Genomic DNA, 22,403 nt, shown 5'->3' with positions numbered 1-22,403 from the left:
ATGAAATGTATACACAATACCAATAAGAACAACCTGATTTGATTCTGTTAGGAATTCATTCCTATATTTTCGTCATAAAAATCGGAGGCAGTATTTCTCATTGATTTTTTCAGTAGCGTCATTTCAGCCATGGACTGTAAAAAAACGTTACTGATTCCATGGTTAAGCTCGTTTTCGAATAAAATATTGCATTTGATTCATTTTTCGTAAGTTGTGGTTTTGTCAAAGCTATATTTTCACAGTCCGATCAGTGATACAAATAGATAGTCAGTTACCAACGGTATTGCCAATAATCTACAGAACCACCCGAATAGCGAAAATTAGCAAATCGTACCAGTGATACCAGTTTTTGTCATGATTTTATCGAACATGTCATTCAATAATCGATGTGATCGGGTAAAAACTCGCCCCGTAAAGGTCCCTTTCAGTAAAAATCCCCTAGTTAAATATACCCCAAGGTAAAGGCCCCTGGTAACGAACCCGAATAAAGATTTTTCAGTGTCTAGTTGGATGTTGTTTTCTTGTTCCTCTGTATACCTTCTCTATCAGATAGAAATGTTGTTAACTGCAACTATCCGTTAATCAAACTGTTGAATTATTTTTGATAATCGGGAGTGATGAAAAAAATGTTAGGAATGAAAATTAACGGTTTAGCTACTTATATTTAGTTTAAAATCATGTGTTCTGCTTTAACAAATGCACTGTTTTATCTAAAAATATTATCTGACCCGAGTGCCTCAATCAGGGCTACATCAACAGTCCATCTCACTGATTACTTCATCACAAATAATCACCAGCCATTGAAATGTTTAATCCTCATACAATACAATACAATTATCTCAAATCTAAATTTCATGAGATAAATGCTCCTAGATTTCATAGGTTTTATTCCAACTGTTGCGACAGTCATATCAAAACTGGACTATTCATATCAATAGACGTTAAACTGGACTGTTAATATATGAAAAGTCTTTAAGGCCATATCATATATCTGAAGTGCGCTATGTTTTGCCTTGCAGTAATTATTTGATTTGTCACATGATTACTCCATATCTTCATATAATTTCCAAATAAACGAATACATTTCCATTGTTATGTTAAATGACATCAGCAAAAGCAAATAGACACAAACTACTACACTACTGTGTTTAGGATGGTTTAAGAGATTGGACGCCGATTGATACGAAAAGTAGATTTCATGCAATCATTTTCTTTCTTTAAAATCGTTGCGAATTAACGCGCGAGTGTTCGACTCTGGACGAACGGTTAATGGAATTTTATCGGGTTAGTCTTTCTATAGCCGACTAGCTAATGAATACCAGTGATTAACCATAAGTAAATAAAGAAGTTACTTGGGATGTTTAATCAATTGATGACGATTGATACAAGTAAAACCAGGCCTATGAGACACCCGTAATGTAAAATGATATCATGCAAGATATTCATATAAGCTGAGACGAGAAGATACACAATATCCGTGTAAGAAGATAACAAGAGAAATCCCACAATAAGTTCAGCCAAAACGAGAAACTTGAATAGAAGAGTTATATATATTTGCGCAACGTTTCGGCTAAAGACTATTAGCCATCATCAGGCGTACTGATACCCTAGCCAGTACGCCTGATGATGGCTAATAGTCTTTAGTGTACTTATTCTTATGAACTTACAAACTATTTGTGATAACCTCCGTTATAATTACTCAGAATTTTTACCTCGTCGTTTCAGGATTGCCCTCTCTGAACTCAGAAAACTAGACTCTGTTCGTATTTCAAAAGCTGATAAAGGTGGCAAAATTGTTCTCTTAGATATCTGTGATTATAATCAAAAAATGTTCTCCCTTCTTGGTGACTCTAATGTTTATAAACCATTGAAATCCAACCCTCTCTTCCGTATGCAAGCTTCATTCAATAAGAATCTGTCTGGTATTATCCAACGGTTTCCGGACTCTAAAGATATTCTTTCGAAATTTCAATCACGTCTACCCTCCCTACCTTATATCTATGGGCTCCCCAAAATCCATAAGAAAGATGTTCCGCTGCGCCCCATTGTATCTAATTGTAATTCGCCCTCTTATCGTTTATCCAAATTTCTGGCTAAACAATTATCACCGGCTCTTGGTTCTTTCTCCGCCTCGCATTTACGACACAACCAAGATTTATTAGAACGGTTAAAAAACATTATTCCTGGTAACGATAGATTCATTTCGTTTGATGCTAGTTCTCTTTTTACCAATGTTCCTCTTAGGCCTACCCTTGATTTTCTTAAACGGAAACTTCCTTCGTTGGATTTCAATTTTGACATTCCTACTGATTGTATTATCGAATTAATTGAACTTTGCACCCAGAACTCCTTTTTTAGTTTCAACAATTCATATTTCGAACAGGTTTTTGGCATGGCTATGGGGAACCCGCTTAGTCCCATTCTAGCAAATCTTTTCCTGGAACACGTTGAAACCGAATTACTACCTCTTTACACAGATACTCTCCCTAAACTTTGGTTACGATACGTTGATGATATTCTTGCCCTTATACCTTTTGACTTTGATATTGATCAATTTCTCACATTTATTAACTCTTTTTATCCCTCCTTGAACTTCACATTTGAATTGGAAGTTGATGGGAAAATCCCTTTCCTTGATGTTTGTATACACAATTGTTTGTCTTGTCTAAAATTCTCGGTTTATAGGAAACCTACCCACTCTGGAACATACCTACATTATTTCTCCTTCACCGCTCATAACATTAAACTTAGTGTTGCCCAAAGCTTATTCCTTCGCGCATTAAGGATTTGTGACCCCCTTTTCTTGGATGATGAACTAACCCAGATCAAGACCTCTCTTAATAAATTAGCTTACCCAGACGACATTTTGAATAAAGCTCTCTTGAGAGCCCGTCGTTCACATTTCAGTCACTCTCAAGGGACCCGCGCGCGTAAACAGCCTATTATTGTACCTTTTGTTCCTTTTCTGGAAAAATCTAAAACTCCCCTCCATCTCTTAAACAAACAACTCATTTTTACTTATAACAACAAACTTAGTCGTAATCTTACTCATAACTCCCCCAAAATTGAACCCCTGAACATTGGTGTATATAAAATTTCCTGTAAAGTTTGTAACAAAATATATATCGGCGAAACCGGACGCGATTTACACAAGCGCATTCGTGAACATAAGAATGATGTAAAGAATTTAAGCCTGAAAGCGGTGTTGCCAATCACGTATACGAAACCAGCCACAATTTTGATTTTGAAAATGCCTCCATAATTTTCCCCTGTTCAGAAAAGATTAAACGACACATTATGGAATCGGCCCTGATTATTGAAAACTTGGAAAATTGTGTTAATTTGAATAACGGTTTCTCCCCCCCACAACATTTTGATCTCCAAATTTCTCGCTTCTCTTGTACCCCCGTTATACTAATTCCCTCCATTGTTTTGCCTTTATCATAGTTTGCTTGTTTCCACTCACTCACTGATTATCGCCTTTCATGTTCCTTCTCTTTGTTTTATTTGATTACCCCTTAGCTTGTCCTCCCGTTTTAATCACTTTAGCTTGTGTCTTTGTTTATTAATTACTTTTATCTACATTGCCCCTAGTTTGCCTTGCTTACTTTAGCATTGTTTTCTAGTTGTTATGTCATTACTTTAATCTATTCCCCTTTCAATATTTTAATCACTCACTCTGCTTCTATTGTTTTGGTCTTGTATAAATATCTTGTAATATTCTCCTGTACTCAGTACGCCTGATGATGGCTAATAGTCTTTAGCCGAAACGTTGCGCAAATATATATAACTCTTCTATTCAAGTTTCTCGTTTTGGCTGAACTTATTGTGGGATTTCTCTTGTTATCTTCTTACACGGATATTGTGTATCTTCTCGTCTCATCATGCTTCCCACGGATCGAAAAATCGTTCTTCAATTCTTCTTTATAACCTTTCCACATCTCATCTCTTGCTTTCGGACTTATGAAAAGCGGTACATCCAAGCGAAAACAGCAAAAACCAAAGTGAAATTTCTGCAAGACTGCCTCAGCGAAAAGGTGATTCCTCGCTCCATGAACTGGATCAAGAAATTCGATTCGCATTCACCATTTCCGAAGCAAGCAAATTCTCATCTAAGATCAGCGATCGGCAAAGCTAAAGATGATTGCGATTATCATTTCTTCAGATCTCGGCAAGCGCACAATTACCTCAGATCTCAACTTCCGGACCCGCATCTCTTCAACTTACTCAGCTCTATCGTTATGGACTCCGGTAACCGTCATTTTTCTGACAATTCTTGTAAACTTAATTCGAAACTTCAACAGCTCATTATTCTTAGTCCTTGGACTAAGTTTAGCAACACGGACATTATTGTGAATCTCTCCTCCGTTTCGCTCACGTTGTATCAACTTCAACTCCTTGGCTTCGGTTTGAACTTTTATTTACCTCACCGCAAGACGAACATCCTGGATTTTATGTCGGAATTAGAACAGCGCAAGACATCTTCCTCGAATTTTGACTACAATTTTATGTTTATGAACTTACAAACTATTTGTGATAACCTCCGTTATAATTACTCAGAATTTTTACCTCGTCGTTTCAGGATTGCCCTCTCTGAACTCAGAAAACTAGACTCTGTTCGTATTTCAAAAGCTGATAAAGGTGGCAAAATTGTTCTCTTAGATATCTGTGATTATAATCAAAAAATGTTCTCCCTTCTTGGTGACTCTAATGTTTATAAACCATTGAAATCCAACCCTCTCTCACGTATGCAAGCTTCATTCAATAAGAATCTGTCTGGTATTATCCAACGGTTTCCGGACTCTAAAGATATTCTTTCGAAATTTCAATCACGTCTACCCTCCCTACCTTATATCTATGGGCTCCCCAAAATCCATAAGAAAGATGTTCCGCTGCGCCCCATTGTATCTAATTGTAATTCGCCCTCTTATCGTTTATCCAAATTTCTGGCTAAACAATTATCACCGGCTCTTGGTTCTTTCTCCGCCTCGCATTTACGACACAACCAAGATTTATTAGAACGGTTAAAAAACATTATTCCTGGTAACGATAGATTCATTTCGTTTGATGCTAGTTCTCTTTTTACCAATGTTCCTCTTAGGCCTACCCTTGATTTTCTTAAACGGAAACTTCCTTCGTTGGATTTCAATTTTGACATTCCTACTGATTGTATTATCGAATTAATTGAACTTTGCACCCAGAACTCCTTTTTTAGTTTCAACAATTCATATTTCGAACAGGTTTTTGGCATGGCTATGGGGAACCCGCTTAGTCCCATTCTAGCAAATCTTTTCCTGGAACACGTTGAAACCGAATTACTACCTCTTTACACAGATACTCTCCCTAAACTTTGGTTACGATACGTTGATGATATTCTTGCCCTTATACCTTTTGACTTTGATATTGATCAATTTCTCACATTTATTAACTCTTTTTATCCCTCCTTGAACTTCACATTTGAATTGGAAGTTGATGGGAAAATCCCTTTCCTTGATGTTTGTATACACAATTGTTTGTCTTGTCTAAAATTCTCGGTTTATAGGAAACCTACCCACTCTGGAACATACCTACATTATTTCTCCTTCACCGCTCATAACATTAAACTTAGTGTTGCCCAAAGCTTATTCCTTCGCGCATTAAGGATTTGTGACCCCCTTTTCTTGGATGATGAACTAACCCAGATCAAGACCTCTCTTAATAAATTAGCTTACCCCGACGACATTTTGAATAAAGCTCTCTTGAGAGCCCGTCGTTCACATTTCAGTCACTCTCAAGGGACCCGCGCGCGTAAACAGCCTATTATTGTACCTTTTGTTCCTTTTCTGGAAAAATCTAAAACTCCCCTCCATCTCTTAAACAAACAACTCATTTTTACTTATAACAACAAACTTAGTCGTAATCTTACTCATAACTCCCCCAAAATTGAACCCCTGAACATTGGTGTATATAAAATTTCCTGTAAAGTTTGTAACAAAATATATATCGGCGAAACCGGACGCGATTTACACAAGCGCATTCGTGAACATAAGAATGATGTAAAGAATTTTAAGCCTGAAAGCGGTGTTGCCAATCACGTATACGAAACCAGCCACAATTTTGATTTTGAAAATGCCTCCATAATTTTCCCCTGTTCAGAAAAGATTAAACGACACATTATGGAATCGGCCCTGATTATTGAAAACTTGGAAAATTGTGTTAATTTGAATAACGGTTTCTCCCCCCACAACATTTTGATCTCCAAATTTCTCGCTTCTCTTGTACCCCCGTTATACTAATTCCCTCCATTGTTTTGCCTTTATCATAGTTTGCTTGTTTCCACTCACTCACTGATTATCGCCTTTCATGTTCCTTCTCTTTGTTTTATTTGATTACCCCTTAGCTTGTCCTCCCGTTTTAATCACTTTAGCTTGTGTCTTTGTTTATTAATTACTTTTATCTACATTGCCCCTAGTTTGCCTTGCTTACTTTAGCATTGTTTTCTAGTTGTTATGTCATTACTTTAATCTATTCCCCTTTCAATATTTTAATCACTCACTCTGCTTCTATTGTTTTGGTCTTGTATAAATATCTTGTAATATTCTCCTGTACTCAGTACGCCTGATGATGGCTAATAGTCTTTAGCCGAAACGTTGCGCAAATATATATAACTCTTCTATTCAAGTTTCTCGTTTTGGCTGAACTTATTGTGGGATTTCTCTTGTTATCTTCTTACACGGATATTGTGTATCTTCTCGTCTCATATTCATCCACAATACAACTGCAATATATTTGAACTGTGCATTGATCTCTTTTGTTGAAATAAATCTTTAAATAAATTCATAGAATAAATGAAATTAATGAACTTTTTATTCATACTATCTTTTCATATTTTTATTTTTCTATCTTTTAATTCGAACTAAATAACTCTTTTTAACTTGTGGTATAGTATGCTTATATGGATTCGATTTACGTATCAATATTTTCATGTTGACGGGGGCCTGATATGATGGCTAATAGCATTAGCCGAAACATTGCTCGTAGAACATTCCAAAATGATTGAGAAAGTTAGTCTGGACACTTGGGGATGATAACAAGGCCTATAGCCCACTTATGACCATTGTTTAAACTAATCTGGCCAGCAAGACAATCGCAGTATAAAATGCCAATCCATCATTGTGTACACAGTAATTAAAGCAATGATCTGCTGTGATTATCAACAAACAACACAATGCATAATTCACTCTGTCTCACAATTCATGATGTAGGGGCCTACATTGAGAGAATGTTTGAAAAATGAAAGGTCCTTTAGAAATAGGTGATACAAAATTCTCTGAGAGATACAATTGTCAGAATTTGAGGGGATTTTGAGGAGCCAAGGGCTTAAACTCAGAATTTGAGGGATTTTGTACCCTCAAAAATGGATTTTGGAATTTGAAGGGTTTTTGAGGGATTTGAGGGGCTGTAGGAACCATGTTGGTAGTTCTTAAGACTAGGTTTTGTTTCCGAAATTTACTACATGTACCAATTCTAATAATTCACTCATTGAAGCTTCTATACATTAGAAGCGAAAGCTCGTGCGTCGAAATAAATAGTTAACCTTTAAAGTACTACTCGTCTCTTCATTTAAATTCAAATAATATAAGTCTCTATTGATTCTTTTTTGTTGGAATATGCATAACTTTTTCTGGGCAAATTTCTATATTCTGTCAAGTCATGGACTCTAAAACGATTTAGACATTAAAACGTTTTAGAGTCCATGGTCAAGGTATTTTGGCTATAACGAATATAACTAACTCCCTGGGGCAACGATGTGGCTGATGAAATGATCTCTCCCATTGTAATCCCACCATTTAATTACTCATTGTATAACAACTCTCACAATTAAGCCTCGGACTCTTGAACGAATTATGAGTGCATGCTTTAGTATAGGCTCTGATATAGAGCATTTTGTCTTGATTTAGAACATGTATGCATAAACTCTAGGCTGCAAAGAAATACAGGTAAAAATCCCCCCAGTAAAAATCCCCCCGGTAAAAATCCCCCCGGTAAATATCCCCCTAGGTAATAATCCCCCGGTAAAAATCCCCCTAGGTAAAAATCCCTCCTAGGTAAAAATCCCCCCATAATTGATTTCACTAAAATTTTCAACAGCTATTATGTTTGAAAAAATATAGATTCGAAATCTTATTGCACTTTATTGCTTTACTTAACTCTAGTATAGTAATTCCATCCATTAAATACGGTTACCAAACGTTTAATAAAGAATAATAAGTGTAGAGACAAAATACTTATTCTAGGGGTACGAGTCAGTTGATTGAATTCGGTCATTTAAACTGAGGCATTTCTCCGTGGTGTTGGTCACAATATTCACCTCGGATAATCTGTGACATTTAACAAGCTACGTGCATAAAAATGACATTATTATGTGACTTAGCATATACGACATGCAAGCTACATGCATCAAAAATGACACTATCATAATTTTGAAATTTTCTATAAAAACTATGGTTTAAAAGTAAAAATAAAATACCTAATGTACTTATGTATTCCTAAATAATGTTGTAAAAAGTTAATTTTTTCTACTCTAGTTTTATGGATAGTAAAAGTGGATATGGGGGGATTTTTACCAGGGGGGATTTTTACCTAGGGGAATTTTTACCTGGGGGGATTTTTGCCTTGTGGGATTTTTACCGGGGGATATTTACCGGGGGGATTTTTACATACATTCGTTTTCAGCGGCTCTAATCGAGTTAAATCTTTCGTGATAGATTAACACAGAGAGGCGGCACCCAATCGCTCCTTATTGACATTAGGCACAAGCCACTGTTATGTTCATTAGTAGAACTAATATAGAATGAATAAGTGAGGAGGGAAAATGTATCAATTCAATTTATAAATGAATTTATAAGAATTTAGCATGCATCGGAGTGCACTCAAATTGGATTATTACAAAATAACTCACTTCAAAATTTATAATATTGTTTCATTGATATTTATTACTTTAAAGCAATTCACTTTAAGAACTTTGGTCAACATTAAGTCTGACCTGCAAATCAAATCATCGGGAGACAAAATACTGTTTCAAAAAATTATATTGCTAATACATTCCTAATCTTAACCTTTCGCCATAAACCTACTGGATTTAGGGCCTGGGGCATTTTAGATGGTTGTAGGTAAAAATCCCCTAGGTAAAATCCTCACTTGGCGATTTTTCAAGAACATTTGAAAGCACGATATTTATTCAAACATATTCATCCACAATACAACTGCAATATATTTAACTGTGCATTGATCTCTTTTGTTGAAATAAATCTTTAAATAAATTCATAGAATAAATGAAATTAATGAACTTTTTATTCATACTATCTTTTCATATTTTTATTTTTCTATCTTTTAATTCGAACTAAATAACTCTTTTTAACTTGTGGTATAGTATGCTTATGATATGGATTCGATTTACGTATCAATATTTTCATGTCGACGGGGGCCTGATGATGGCTAATGGCTAATAGCATTAGCCGAAACATTGCTCGTAGAACATTTGATTTTTAGCTGAATTCATCGTGGGATTTGTCTCGTTATTCACCATACACGGATATTGTGTATTTTCTTCTCATTTTCATGTTGGTTTTGAACAACTTAAATTTTGCGATTCTAATACCTTATTAACTTTAGATGACAGTAATACCTTCAATTTACATATAAAATATGATCACTGCTGAAAGTGTAATAAGGAATATATATTTACTCCAGTGACAATATTTTGATTCAAAGATTTAAGTCAATCATCTAGTCCGAGTCTGTATGGTAAAACTTCTGGCTAACCAAGAGCTAACCGAATACCGACAATAGAAGGTGGTCGCTTAAAAATTAGTTAATTTACGCAACAGGAATCTATCTTGATTTCAAGGGCACTTCAATTAATCGTTTCAATAGTGACCATTGTAAATTAGCCAGTAGTTTAAATGACCGAATTCAATCAACCGATTCGTATCCTAAGAATGAGAATTGTATCTAACCACAGTAGTTATTCCTCATCAAACGTTCGGTCATCATATTATACATCTATACATCATTACTATCATCTTCAGTTAATAGAAGTGCAATAAAATCTAGAATCTATGAGTTGAGTTTTTTTTAACATAATAAATTGTGTTGATTTTATGTTAGTTAGATCAAATATTGGGAATATTTTACCGGGGGATTTTTACTTTGGGGATAATAAGCTAAATTATTTTATATCATCGGTTTTCATTAAGAAAAAAAACAACTATTAATCTTAACTACACTTATATTCCTTTTGGAACATTAAGATTCTTTCATTGAATTTAATATGTTATTTCGTACAATAGTTCATCACAGTGCGTCATTCACGCTTAAATGTACAAAACTTCTTTACAGAGTTCAAAATATAAACCAACAATCTCATCTCAAGCATGTACTAGCGTTGACGCTATGGGATAAAACCAAGTCTCGATTCATTGCCTAAAATGTGGGTACATTCATTCAAATCAGGACTAAAATACGCTTATATGAATAACAAGAGAAATCCCACAATAAGTTCAGCCAAATCGAGAAACTTGAATAGAAGAGTTATATATATTTGCGCAACGTTTCGGCTAAAGACTATTAGCCATCATCAGGCGTACTGGCTAGGGTATCAGTACGCCTGATGATGGCTAATAGTCTTTAGCCGAAACGTTGCGCAAATATATATAACTCTTCTATTCAAGTTTCTCGTTTTGGCTGAACTTATTGTGGGATTTCTCTTGTTATCTTCTTACACGGATATTGTGTATCTTCTCGTCTCAGCTTATATGAATATCTTGCATGATATCATTTTACATTACGGGTGTCTCATAGGCCTGGTTTTACTTGTATCAATTGTCATCAATTGATTAAACATCCCAAGTAACTTCTTTATTTACTTATGGTTAATCACTGGTATTCATTAGCTAGTCGGCTATAGAAAGACTAACCCGATAAAATTCCATTAACCGTTCGTCCAGAGTCGAACACTCGCGCGTTAATTCGCAACGATTTTAAAGAAAGAAAATGATTGCATGAAATCTACTTTTCGTATCAATCGGCGTCCAATCTCTTAAACCATCCTAAACACAGTAGTGTAGTAGTTTGTGTCTATTTGCTTTTGCTGATGTCATTTAACATAACAATGGAAATGTATTCGTTTATTTGGAAATTATATGAAGATATGGAGTAATCATGTGACAAATCAAATTATTACTGCAAGGCAAAACATAGCGCACTTCAGATATATGATATGGCCTTAAAGACTTTTCATATATTAACAGTCCAGTTTAACGTCTATTGATATGAATAGTCCAGTTTTGATATGACTGTCGCAACAGTTGGAATAAAACCTATGAAATCTAGGAGCATTTATCTCATGAAATTTAGATTTGAGATAATTGTATTGTATTGTATGAGGATTAAACATTTCAATGGCTGGTGATTATTTGTGATGAAGTAATCAGTGAGATGGACTGTTGATGTAGCCCTGATTGAGGCACTCGGGTCAGATAATATTTTTAGATAAAACAGTGCATTTGTTAAAGCAGAACACATGATTTTAAACTAAATATAAGTAGCTAAACCGTTAATTTTCATTCCTAACATTTTTTTCATCACTCCCGATTATCAAAAATAATTCAACAGTTTGATTAACGGATAGTTGCAGTTAACAACATTTCTATCTGATAGAGAAGGTATACAGAGGAACAAGAAAACAACATCCAACTAGACACTGAAAAATCTTTATTCGGGTTCGTTACCAGGGGCCTTTACCTTGGGGTATATTTAACTAGGGGATTTTTACTGAAAGGGACCTTTACGGGGCGAGTTTTTACCCGATCACATCGATTATTGAATGACATGTTCGATAAAATCATGACAAAAACTGGTATCACTGGTACGATTTGCTAATTTTCGCTATTCGGGTGGTTCTGTAGATTATTGGCTATACCGTTGGTAACTGACTATCTATTTGTATCACTGATCGGACTGTGAAAATATAGCTTTGACAAAACCACAACTTACGAAAAATGAATCAAATGCAATATTTTATTCGAAAACGAGCTTAACCATGGAATCAGTAACGTTTTTTTACAGTCCATGGCTGAAATGACGCTACTGAAAAAATCAATGAGAAATACTGCCTCCGATTTTTATGACGAAAATATAGGAATGAATTCCTAACAGAATCAAATCAGGTTGTTCTTATTGGTATTGTGTATACATTTCATTTATTAGATATTTCAAGTAATTCGTGTAATTAGGAAAAACTCGATCCAATAATGGTTTTTTCTTTCGGTTTTAAGTAATTTACAACTTACCAAATATGGACTACATGGTTTGACATTAAAACCAGTGAGCATTATGGTATCAACTTCAACCAAAATTGATTACGATCGCCTTTCGTAGAATCTCCCTGAAGGTCACAATTTTAGTAAATTGACCTTGGGAGGTTTAAACCTCCCGAATCCAATTAGAAAAATATCGGTCCTCTATGTCAGCGACAATAAAAGTACCCTGCGCGTAACTTTCTATTGTGCGCCTGTCGCGTTTTGGGCACGAGTAGCTTACGTAATCTTAATTGAAAGTTGAGATCACAGGCAGATATTGAGGTCTATGGCCCACACATAACATCATAAATTGGTCAGGAAATAAAGTGTTTTGTGGTATAGATGACACGTTTGTACGATTTTACACTGTAAATTTATCATTTTTCAGGACTTAGGGACCAAAAATCGGCAATATTTTTGATACAAACTGAGAAAGTATCAAAACATTTGAGAACGCGTTTTCTTTGTTATCAAAATCGCTAATAATCAGTCTTCTAGTTGTAACAAGTGTAATTACAAGTGTTACGTAAGGTAAGTGTTATTGTATTTACATGGTATTTGATATTTGCGGCTGAGTTGCTTCAATTTTAAGGCCTATTTGAAGCGGCATCAAATCCAATGCATTTTATTGCTAAAATAACACTTAAAATGATTAGGTTATTAGAACTATTATGTTGTAATGATTACAAATTGATTGACTCAGGTTTATTAGCTGATATCATGGATACATCATCAGGTTTTAGGGCATTTTGAGCTAGTACTAGGCTGCTGCCTACGCTGTTGGACTGAAAATGAGAAATATCCCCAAAAATCGCGATCCCAGACGAAAATAATAGACACTAGCTAGACCTAAACTGACTCATTACTATGATCTCTATGAAGTTGATACAATTTATAAATACAATTATTATGCCAGTTTATTTTTCTTTTAGGCTTGTCACAGCAATCGAGAAATTTGGCGAGGAAAGGATGTTGGGGCATGTTCTACAACAGTACAATGTCGAAGAGTGTGATATCACTTCCCGAAGCTACATCTACATCTACATCTGTTACGTTGCAGAAATACAATAAGGCATCAACAGCAACGGTAGAGAGAGAGGGACGGAAATTTAGATAGTGGTAGCGCCGATTTAAAGGCGTCGATGGTTTCTGCTGAAACTTGATGATTGTCTAGGTGGTTCCAATCGATAATTTTTCTCGGAAAGAAGGAATGTCTGAATTTGTCCGTTTGACAGAACTGGACCTGGAAACACTTAGAGTTGTTTGTGACAAAACGCTCAGTACGATTGTCAGTTTCAAAGTCTTTAAGGTGGCTTGCTAGCCTGATTCTGCGCTTATTTGGCCGGATTGGCTTTAAATACTGGTTGGCTGGCATAGCTGGTACTAACCCCTCAACCACCCTGTACAGAAAAGTCAAGCGGATCTTCTTACGGCGTTCCTCAGGGTTGGTATACAGAGTCTGTTGAGCATCTTGGTGATGCAGCCCGGTTCACGCGACTTATAGTCCTGTGTAATGAAGCGCGCTGCCTGTTTTTGAATGCGTTCGAGATGGTCGATGTCCGACCTGACGTGCGGGTCCCAAACCGACGCTCCGTACTCGAGTATTGGACGAACCAGCGCTAGGTAGGCAGTGCGCCTACTGTTTTCGGTACAGTGGCGTAAGTTCCTTCTTAGGAAACCGAGTGTAGAGCTTGCTTTCTTGACGATACTGTCTATGTGCTTGCCCCACATCAGGTCTTCTGATAACAGGAGGCCAAGATATGGGCTCGACTGAACCTGTTTGAGAGCCACATTATCTAAGAAATAGAGGTACTGCGACTTTTCACGGCCGCGGATGATATAACACCTGCGTGCGTTAAATTTCATGCCCCATCGGAGGGCCCAATGTTCTAAATTCTCTAAATCCTGTTGGAGGGTTATATGATCCTGGAAAGTTTTTATAGTTCGATAGAGCAGACAGTCTTCTGCGAACAGCCGCACTTGCGACCTAACAACGTCAGGGAGATAGTTCATGTGCACTAAAAATAAGAGCGGACCTAAGACAGTTCCTTGCGGAACTCCAGATCCGACATGCGCGTCTTCAGACGATTCGCCGTCCGTAACGACATGGTACGATAACATAAAAAATCGGACAACCAGTCAAGTAAATGACCACGGATACCATAATTGCTTTGACAATAGTTTATTATGCGGTGTCGAATGCCTTACTGAAATCGAGTACCGCTATATCCACTTGGTTTCCAGAGTCATATGATGTGAGGAGGTCATGTGTGGTGGTGAGTAGCTGCGATTCACAAGAATAACCACTACGAAAACCGTGGTTCAAATCCGCCAAATTGAATGATCCTCAAGGTGAGTACGTACGTGGCGGTAAACTATGTGCTCTAGTAACTTACAGCACACCGACGTGAGAGATACCGGACGGTAATTTTCGGCAAGGTGTTTATCGCCCTTCTTGTAAATACTAGAGATGTTGGCGCGACGCCAGTCAGATGGCAGGAGCCCAGTGTCCAATGATCGCTGGAATATTCGTGTAAACATGGGTGAGAGGTTATCGGCACACATTAATACCATGTTCGGAATACCATCCGGACCGCATGCTTTGGATGGATTAATGTTGGTGAGCAGTTTCTTCACTCCAGTTTCGTCAACTATGATACCGCGGATATTTGGGTAATTATCCCCAGTTATACCTGTCGCATCAGGTGGTTGGTCATCAGAAGTTGAGAATACCGATTTAAACTAATTGAGGAGAATCCTAGCTTTACTTTTTCCATCACAATGCAGTTTGCCAACTTCTTTTAGTGGTGATACGCCTACGTTGCCTCTGCGTCTAGACTTAATATACCTCCAGAATGGCTTAGTGTCTTTATTGTCCAGACTGGTTTGGATCGTATTATTGATATGATCCCATTCTGCTTTACGTATCTCCCGTCTGCAGTCTTTCTGGAATTGACGATAGGTTTTCCAGTTTTTTCTTTTTTTTAGCTTTCGCGTAGAGACGCTTCTTACGACGGAGAAGCTTCATCCTGATGGACCTGTTTACCCACGGTAGGAATTTTATACCTCGACAGGTTTTAGACGCATTATGCCGGTCAACGCTCGCTTTAAGATTCCTTTTGAAAAAGTCCCAGAGTTCTTGAACTCCTCGGCCGCTCGCATACATTTGTTCGAGATTTGGAGTAATAGCGCTTAGATTCGCTCGGAGCTGGTCCCAATAGGAACCACCGCGCTGGCGAGCGAGGGATAGGTGGCGCGCAAGTCTTAGTAGCCCCATTCTTTACTTCCTTGTAATGGCAAAAGGTAGAAAGTTTCTAATCTCCGATCGACAGCACCGGTAGCGCCGCTACTTAGCAATAATAAGAACTAATGTTATTGACGATGTTTTGTTAAGTGGAAAGACGCCGAGTACCAGTATATATCCGATAGGTTCGAATCCCCAATTTCTTCGGGATGTTTTGATTTTAAAATAGCGATCGTTTTAATAGATTTGGTGTACCTTATTAAACTTACCCACCGGCACCACACCTGCCGGATGTGAAACAGGGGACGTCCTATTCCAATGACGCTAAAGATTTAGTGTGAATTTTATGGTACTGTAACGGCGGTATGAATTAAATTCAGCAGACTGAGAGTAAAGTATTTTAAGGCAAACTCTAATGGGCTAACTGCACATCGTCGAAAGACTTCTCATCCATCGATACTTGATAAAAAATGAAATAAAACATCTAGTTCCAATTATCTCATGTAAGCATAACATTTATTTTGAAAATCTCAACCATACATCAAAACATTTTAAAGCCTTCTATATCAAATGCAATCTTTTGCTAACATAAACAATGGACAAATGGCCATATCTCTATCTATATTAATTATATCACGAATGCTAAATATTGCGATATTAATTGAAATCGTTCAACCAACAAATGAATTTAGTTAACATAATATCATCACAAACCATTCATATCCTTGGCAGTAATAGGGGTTAAGTTGTTCTAGATCAAAGGTCGAACGGTCGAGAAATTTTCCAAATGTGAAATAACAATAATTTCTACTTGAATTAGTCGCGCACACTCCTAATTCAAGTAGAAATTATTATTATTTCACATTTGGAAAATTTCTCAACCATTCAACCTTTAACCTAGAACAACTAAACCCCTATTACTCTTAAAATATTCATATGCATGAATAAAATATATATGAATAGCATTTAAATTGATAGATTATTCAATATAAAAGTGTAAGCTCTTATAGAATAGATATATAGATATATTTACAACATTATTTCAATATTTATATTTGTATGAGTCAGATTTTTAAACATTAAAAGTGTTAGTAAAGTGTGATTGAAATAATACATATATAAATCATTGAACTTCTAAAATCAATTTAGTAAAAAAATATGTATAATAAATGGAATCAGAACAACCACAAACTATCAATATTACCAAAAATTCATAAAGACTAAAAATGTACAACTCGTAAAATGGGTTATTTTCCCTTTGTTTGAGATTCTGTGACAGATTTACTATTCAACTTAAAAATACAATTTTGGTATCGTTTGACTCAGTGGAATCTCTCCTATATAGATCATAGCTGCTTAACTATGAGAAGCAGCACACTTTCTCACTAGATGGCGAAAGATCTCCCTTCTTTTTCATGGATTTTCATAGCCTCACAAGCATTTTACTGGGTACTCCTGTAGTAACCAGATGGCACCACAATCGGATATTGGCATATAAGTAAGTCATTAGCATAGCACAACAACAGTCCTGTCCCTAACCACATGTGGTCTGTCTGTACACGAGTGTGTTACTATTTGTGTTTGCTGACCCAGACATTTAAACAGCGTATGTTTATATAAACAAATGATACTTTGAAAACTATAGTAAACTCACTATGAGCAATTTTGCTTGTAGAGCTTATAGTACCTGGAAAATCTGTGTGACTTCTATCAAGTGATATCTTAAATGGTCAGAATATCTAAGTTAAATGGTTGAAGCCAAGTTTGTTGTATCTGGAGCAAAGAATCTTTATGAAATATCTCGATTGATGCAATTATATTTGCGTATAATTATGAGTTTTCTCTATGGTCTACTAATGCATAACAAAAAGTTAGAGAAATTACATAATTGCACACGGTATATATTCGAAAAATTCCCAATGAAAAACTTCGAATCGGAAAACGTATAAAGCCTAATTCCTAAAAATGACCTTATATTCAGTTACTGTGGTATTTATCCATTATTTCACCCATTAGTGGAACGAATAAAGACTTAACAACTAGGCTAAACAACTTCTTTTGATTTGGTATTTTATAGAGATAGTGAAAATATATACGATTCTCTACCTCGAATCCTTTAAAATTGCTAAACCGACGAGAACAAATGAGTTTTACAAGTTTTTCTCAGATAGGTAAATTACACGGGTTTTTTTTTTCATTTGATGTTTTTCGAATAACGACTTAGACAACCCGTAATATAGAAAAGCAATATGAATGGGAGTTTTAAGCCATAACCACTCATAAGTACCTTTGAATAAAAAAATGAACTTATTACATCTATATGGATTTTCAAGTAAATTTGTATGACTACGAAAAAGATAGTTGTTCATGGTTTTACCAGTTGCCATGCATCACTGTGTGCACGGGTTAAAACATAGCAGTTGCTCTTTTTAATTACCGTGACTAATATCAGTGTTCATACCCCTAGAAACCATCAAACTGATCAACTCAAAACATATATAAAGCCGCATTCATATAATGTCTTTCAATTGCAACAAGTAAAGCTGAAAAGATGACTACATTTTTTCCAGCGCAACCCGCCGTTAACAACTAGGCTAAACAACTTCTTTTGATTTGGTATTTTATAGAGATAGTGAAAATATATACGATTCTCTACCTCGAATCCTTTAAAATTGCTAAACCGACGAGAACAAATGAGTTTTACAAGTTTTTCTCAGATAGGTAAATTACACGGGTTTTTTTTTCATTTGATGTTTTTCGAATAACGACTTAGACAACCCGTAATATAGAAAAGCAATATGAATGGGAGTTTTAAGCCATAACCACTCATAAGTACCTTTGAATAAAAAAATGAACTTATTACATCTATATGGATTTTCAAGTAAATTTGTATGACTACGAAAAAGATAGTTGTTCATGGTTTTACCAGTTGCCATGCATCACTGTGTGCACGGGTTAAAACATAGCAGTTGCTTTTTTTAATTACCGTGACTAATATCAGTGTTCATACCCCTAGAAACCATCAAACTGATCAACTCAAAACATATATAAAGCCGCATTCATATAATGTCTTTCAATTGCAACAAGTAAAGCTGAAAAGATGACTACATTTTTTCCAGCGCAACCCGCCGTTATTTATGTTCCAGTATTACTTTCTAAAGAAACTGACCATAAAACTACTCAAACGGGTAGTAGCAAAATTGCTCTTAATGCTGGTCCATCGGAATTGTCAGAAATAGTTAACTATATTCACGATCTATTTGCGTTATTACAAATACGATTTTTAAGTTGCTCTGGAGATATTTTTCTCGAGATTACTCGAGGAATATGTGATGTGGGATTCACGACGGGAGGACCAGCGACCGTGTCGAAGATATTAATATTCACATCTGGTGTTCTGAAACACTACTTATGCGATGAATTATTATTCGAAACATCATATCTATCGGACACGGGAATAGATTGGAATGTAATCGACGATATGCTTGGTCGGATGTCTAGTGAATATGTATTCTGCACAGGAATATCCAGACCGGAATATCCAGACAGCGTTTGTTCGTCAATCAAGTATATTCCGTCGTTCGTTATCGAGAGAAAGATTCCGCCATCATTTATATCAAAAAAGTGCAAAAAATGGTTCAAACTTCGATTCAATGCCACGGTAGAAGAACGAGAAGCAAGATTATCAGCAACGTCTCGATGTCCGGAACGTTCAAATGCTTATCGCAATCTTCGAAAGACGAACAAGCGTGAACAATTGGTTACTCCGCAAACTAAAGCAAGACGTTCAGAAAAAAATTCTAACTATCCTATGACTAATTTGACACCACGAAGCAAAAAGCGGAGAATCGAGAGAAAGAGTTCAAGTGCTAGAAATGTAAAGCGTCGATTAATTAACACCTCACAGAAAATTCAAAATGACTATACCATCGAACTTGAACAGACGCAAATTAAGGAATTGGAAGATTTTTGTTCTCACGTCAAGCCTGGTGATATCGAAGCTGTCTTAGCGGAAGCAGAATTAGAAAAAGACACATTGCAAGCAATAAAAACTACCTGGGAAGCCGATCAGCACCGCAATGGTAAGTGAATTTCTATCATTTTGAATTCATGAAAAAATTCATATAATTCTGAACCACTAGATATTTTCAATATACTTCTCAATATTGGATACTTTAGCCCACAATTCTAGATGAAAATTGGACTTCTTTTAACTCAATATATTTGTTGATCCAAATTTCAAATTGAAAAGTGAAATCCAGACAAAATTTACAAAATATTTTAATTTTTCAAATTAGAAACTGGACAGAAAGGAAACCGTTGGAGTATGGTCACCTATCGAATTGCTCTGTCAATATACTGTCGAAGCCCTGCAGCCTACGAAGCGATTCAAGAGTGGGGAATTTTCAAACTGCCCTCGCGAAGTTCACTGCAGCACTATTCTACTGCACTGTTGCAGACTCCTGGAACGGAGTCATATTATGATTATATAGAAGACACATTAAACCGTTATAATTTGTGGAAAAATGAGTGTACATCGAAAGGCAAAAAATCACCAACCTCAACTGGAGTTTTGATACTCGATGAAGTAAAAGTTATCGGTAAAGTAGCGTGGAATAGTAAAAATAAACAACTCAACGGGCTCGCTATGGACGCCACAGAAATGTCTTCTTTGAAAGATATTTTCAAAGAATTATCCGGAGAATGTACACCAGAGACGGCTGGATATGAGTTGCAGTTTTTGTGGAGGGACTTAAGCAGTGATTTCGATATTATTGGACCTTATTTTAATTGTCACACAACAATGGATGCAGCTTTTACGACAGCTTGTCTGTATGATGTCTTTAGAATCTTTTATGAGTATGGATTCATGGTAAGTTTTTAAGTTGATTGCAAATGAAACCAAAAATTCATAATTTTTGATGAAACCCATTGATTAGCATCTTCAGATATCTTTAATTTTCAAATTTCTTTGCAGACAAGGGTGGTGGTGACTGATGGAGCCAGCATCAACCTATCGATGATAAAAACACTCAGTGGTTATCCGCACGGTGCCTTTGGTCTAATGGATGCCCAGGAAGATCGGCATAAAGTTGAACCTTGGATGATGAACCCCCACGAACCAGAAAAGAAAATTTACTTTGTCATCTGTCCATCACATCAAGTAAGCTAACACTTCTATCCAAGTTGAAATATGGTATTTTACAGTATAATTGAAGGATCTCATCTTTATTGATATGTTTCTTTTTACAGCTTAAAAATCAAATTAATCAGTTGTGGGCAAGTCAAACAGGTGGAACGAAAAACTTCATGAATGGAGTTGAATTCGGATGGGATGAAATAAAAAGTATGTGGAATCGTGAAACTCAAAGAAGAGATGATAATCATATTCGGATGGTACCAGGATTGATCAAATCTTATATAGAACGAGATTCCTGGACTAAGCTAAATGTTAAACCAGCAAAAATCATGCAGGTATAAAAAACATTAATTCAAACTTAATTAAGAGATAACTGTCAGAACCTAGTCTTCACGAACTGTATTTATTTATAGCAACCGCAAGTGCTTGTCGAACTCTACAGTTACGCGAATCCCGACAATTCTCCTATCCCATTGGAATCAGAACATGTTATGGCAACCCGAAGTTTCCTGGTGGCTTGCAGCCAACTTTTTGAAGAAGGACTTCTGAAAAGTAGAAAACCAAATGACATGACAAGAAATAGCCAGATTCATGACATGGAAAGCCCAATCATATTGAACATCTCAGAAGGATATAAATACGTCAGGGACTGGTGTGAATATCTACACCATGAATGTGAGTGAATACACCGATATAACAAATTATTTTGCATGTGTCTAAAATAAATTTGCCAGACGAAATAATTCATAGAGAAATTAACTAATTCAAATTTGGGTTCCTATCTTATTTTCAGTTGCTGACGAATTCCAGATGATTTCTCCATCCCAAAAGAAATTTATTAGTTGGCAGGTAAACTAAGATAACATATCAACGAAATAGCACCTATGGCTATCTTTTTAAATGAGCATCTATAAGAAATGGAGACACTATTTATATTTTCAGACATATGATCTACTTCGTGTTATGGTGTTTGGGTTCATTGGATTTTGTAAAGACTATCTCACTGAATTTCCTGGATATTGTATTACCCCACTCACAGTGAATGGCAGTGCAGTAGAAACTCTCTTCTCGCAGTTTAAACACTGCGTGGGTGGAAAACTAACGTCATTGAACTATCCACAGGCAAGGTGAACTGTTATGTTAAAAAGAGAGGTCCATGGCCATCAGAAGAAAAAGAAGAGAAATTATTACAGAGATACACCGCTTTATACCCAGGACGTTCCACTCATGATAAAAAAATAATTAACAAACTAAAAATAAATTATATATAAACATATACGTTCATGTATTGTCCAATTTCTTAGTTACCTTTATATACATCAAATGAAGAATCGTATTATTATTCAATTAATAACCATGTCACCGTTTATTTCCTTTACGAACAGATTGTTTTTTAGAAGTTGAAGGAGTTGATTTAGAATGTTTAGGGTTTCTTGTCTTTCCAAGATTATAAAGCGTTTCTCTTAAGCTTGATCCTCCTTTCAGGCGTTTACCAGATTTTTCTACTTTTTTCACGTATATTCCCTTTATGATTCCATTTATGCGCGCATGAGTGTATTTACGCAAAAAGTCCGTCCAAACAGAAACTATGTTCAGTCTCAGTTCATCTGCCACCTCTGATCCAACACTTTGTGTGACAAGTCCGACAAAAACTGCTTCAAGATCCTTGTTTGGCAGA

At 36.0% G+C, this 22,403-nt stretch overlaps 2 protein-coding genes across 2 annotated transcripts; one reads left to right on the top strand and one right to left on the bottom strand.

The window, feature by feature from the left end:
• Window positions 1–13,754: 13,754 nt before the first annotated feature.
• On the bottom strand, window positions 13,755–15,618 carry LOC141904816 (uncharacterized). The gene is made up of 4 exons (XM_074793496.1): window positions 15,388–15,618; window positions 15,110–15,287; window positions 14,738–15,034; window positions 13,755–14,359 (listed from the first exon to the last, which is right to left on the bottom strand). Exons 1-4 carry the CDS (start codon window positions 15,616–15,618, stop codon window positions 13,755–13,757), a joined length of 1,311 nt encoding a protein of 436 aa, XP_074649597.1.
• Window positions 15,619–20,692: 5,074 nt separating this feature from the next.
• On the top strand, window positions 20,693–21,856 carry LOC141904735 (uncharacterized). The gene is made up of 5 exons (XM_074793417.1): window positions 20,693–20,749; window positions 20,839–21,060; window positions 21,139–21,400; window positions 21,519–21,574; window positions 21,668–21,856. The coding sequence occupies exons 1-5, from the start codon at window positions 20,693–20,695 to the stop codon at window positions 21,854–21,856; spliced, it is 786 nt and encodes a 261-aa protein (XP_074649518.1).
• Window positions 21,857–22,403: the final 547 nt, after the last annotated feature.

Source organism: Tubulanus polymorphus, chromosome 1 (genome assembly GCF_964204645.1).
Source record: "Tubulanus polymorphus chromosome 1, tnTubPoly1.2, whole genome shotgun sequence".
In the NCBI taxonomy this organism is placed as follows: Eukaryota; Metazoa; Nemertea; class Palaeonemertea; order Tubulaniformes; family Tubulanidae; genus Tubulanus; species Tubulanus polymorphus.
The sequence above is the reverse complement of the archived record's forward strand: the minus strand, read 5'-3'. Positions and strand labels throughout refer to the sequence as shown.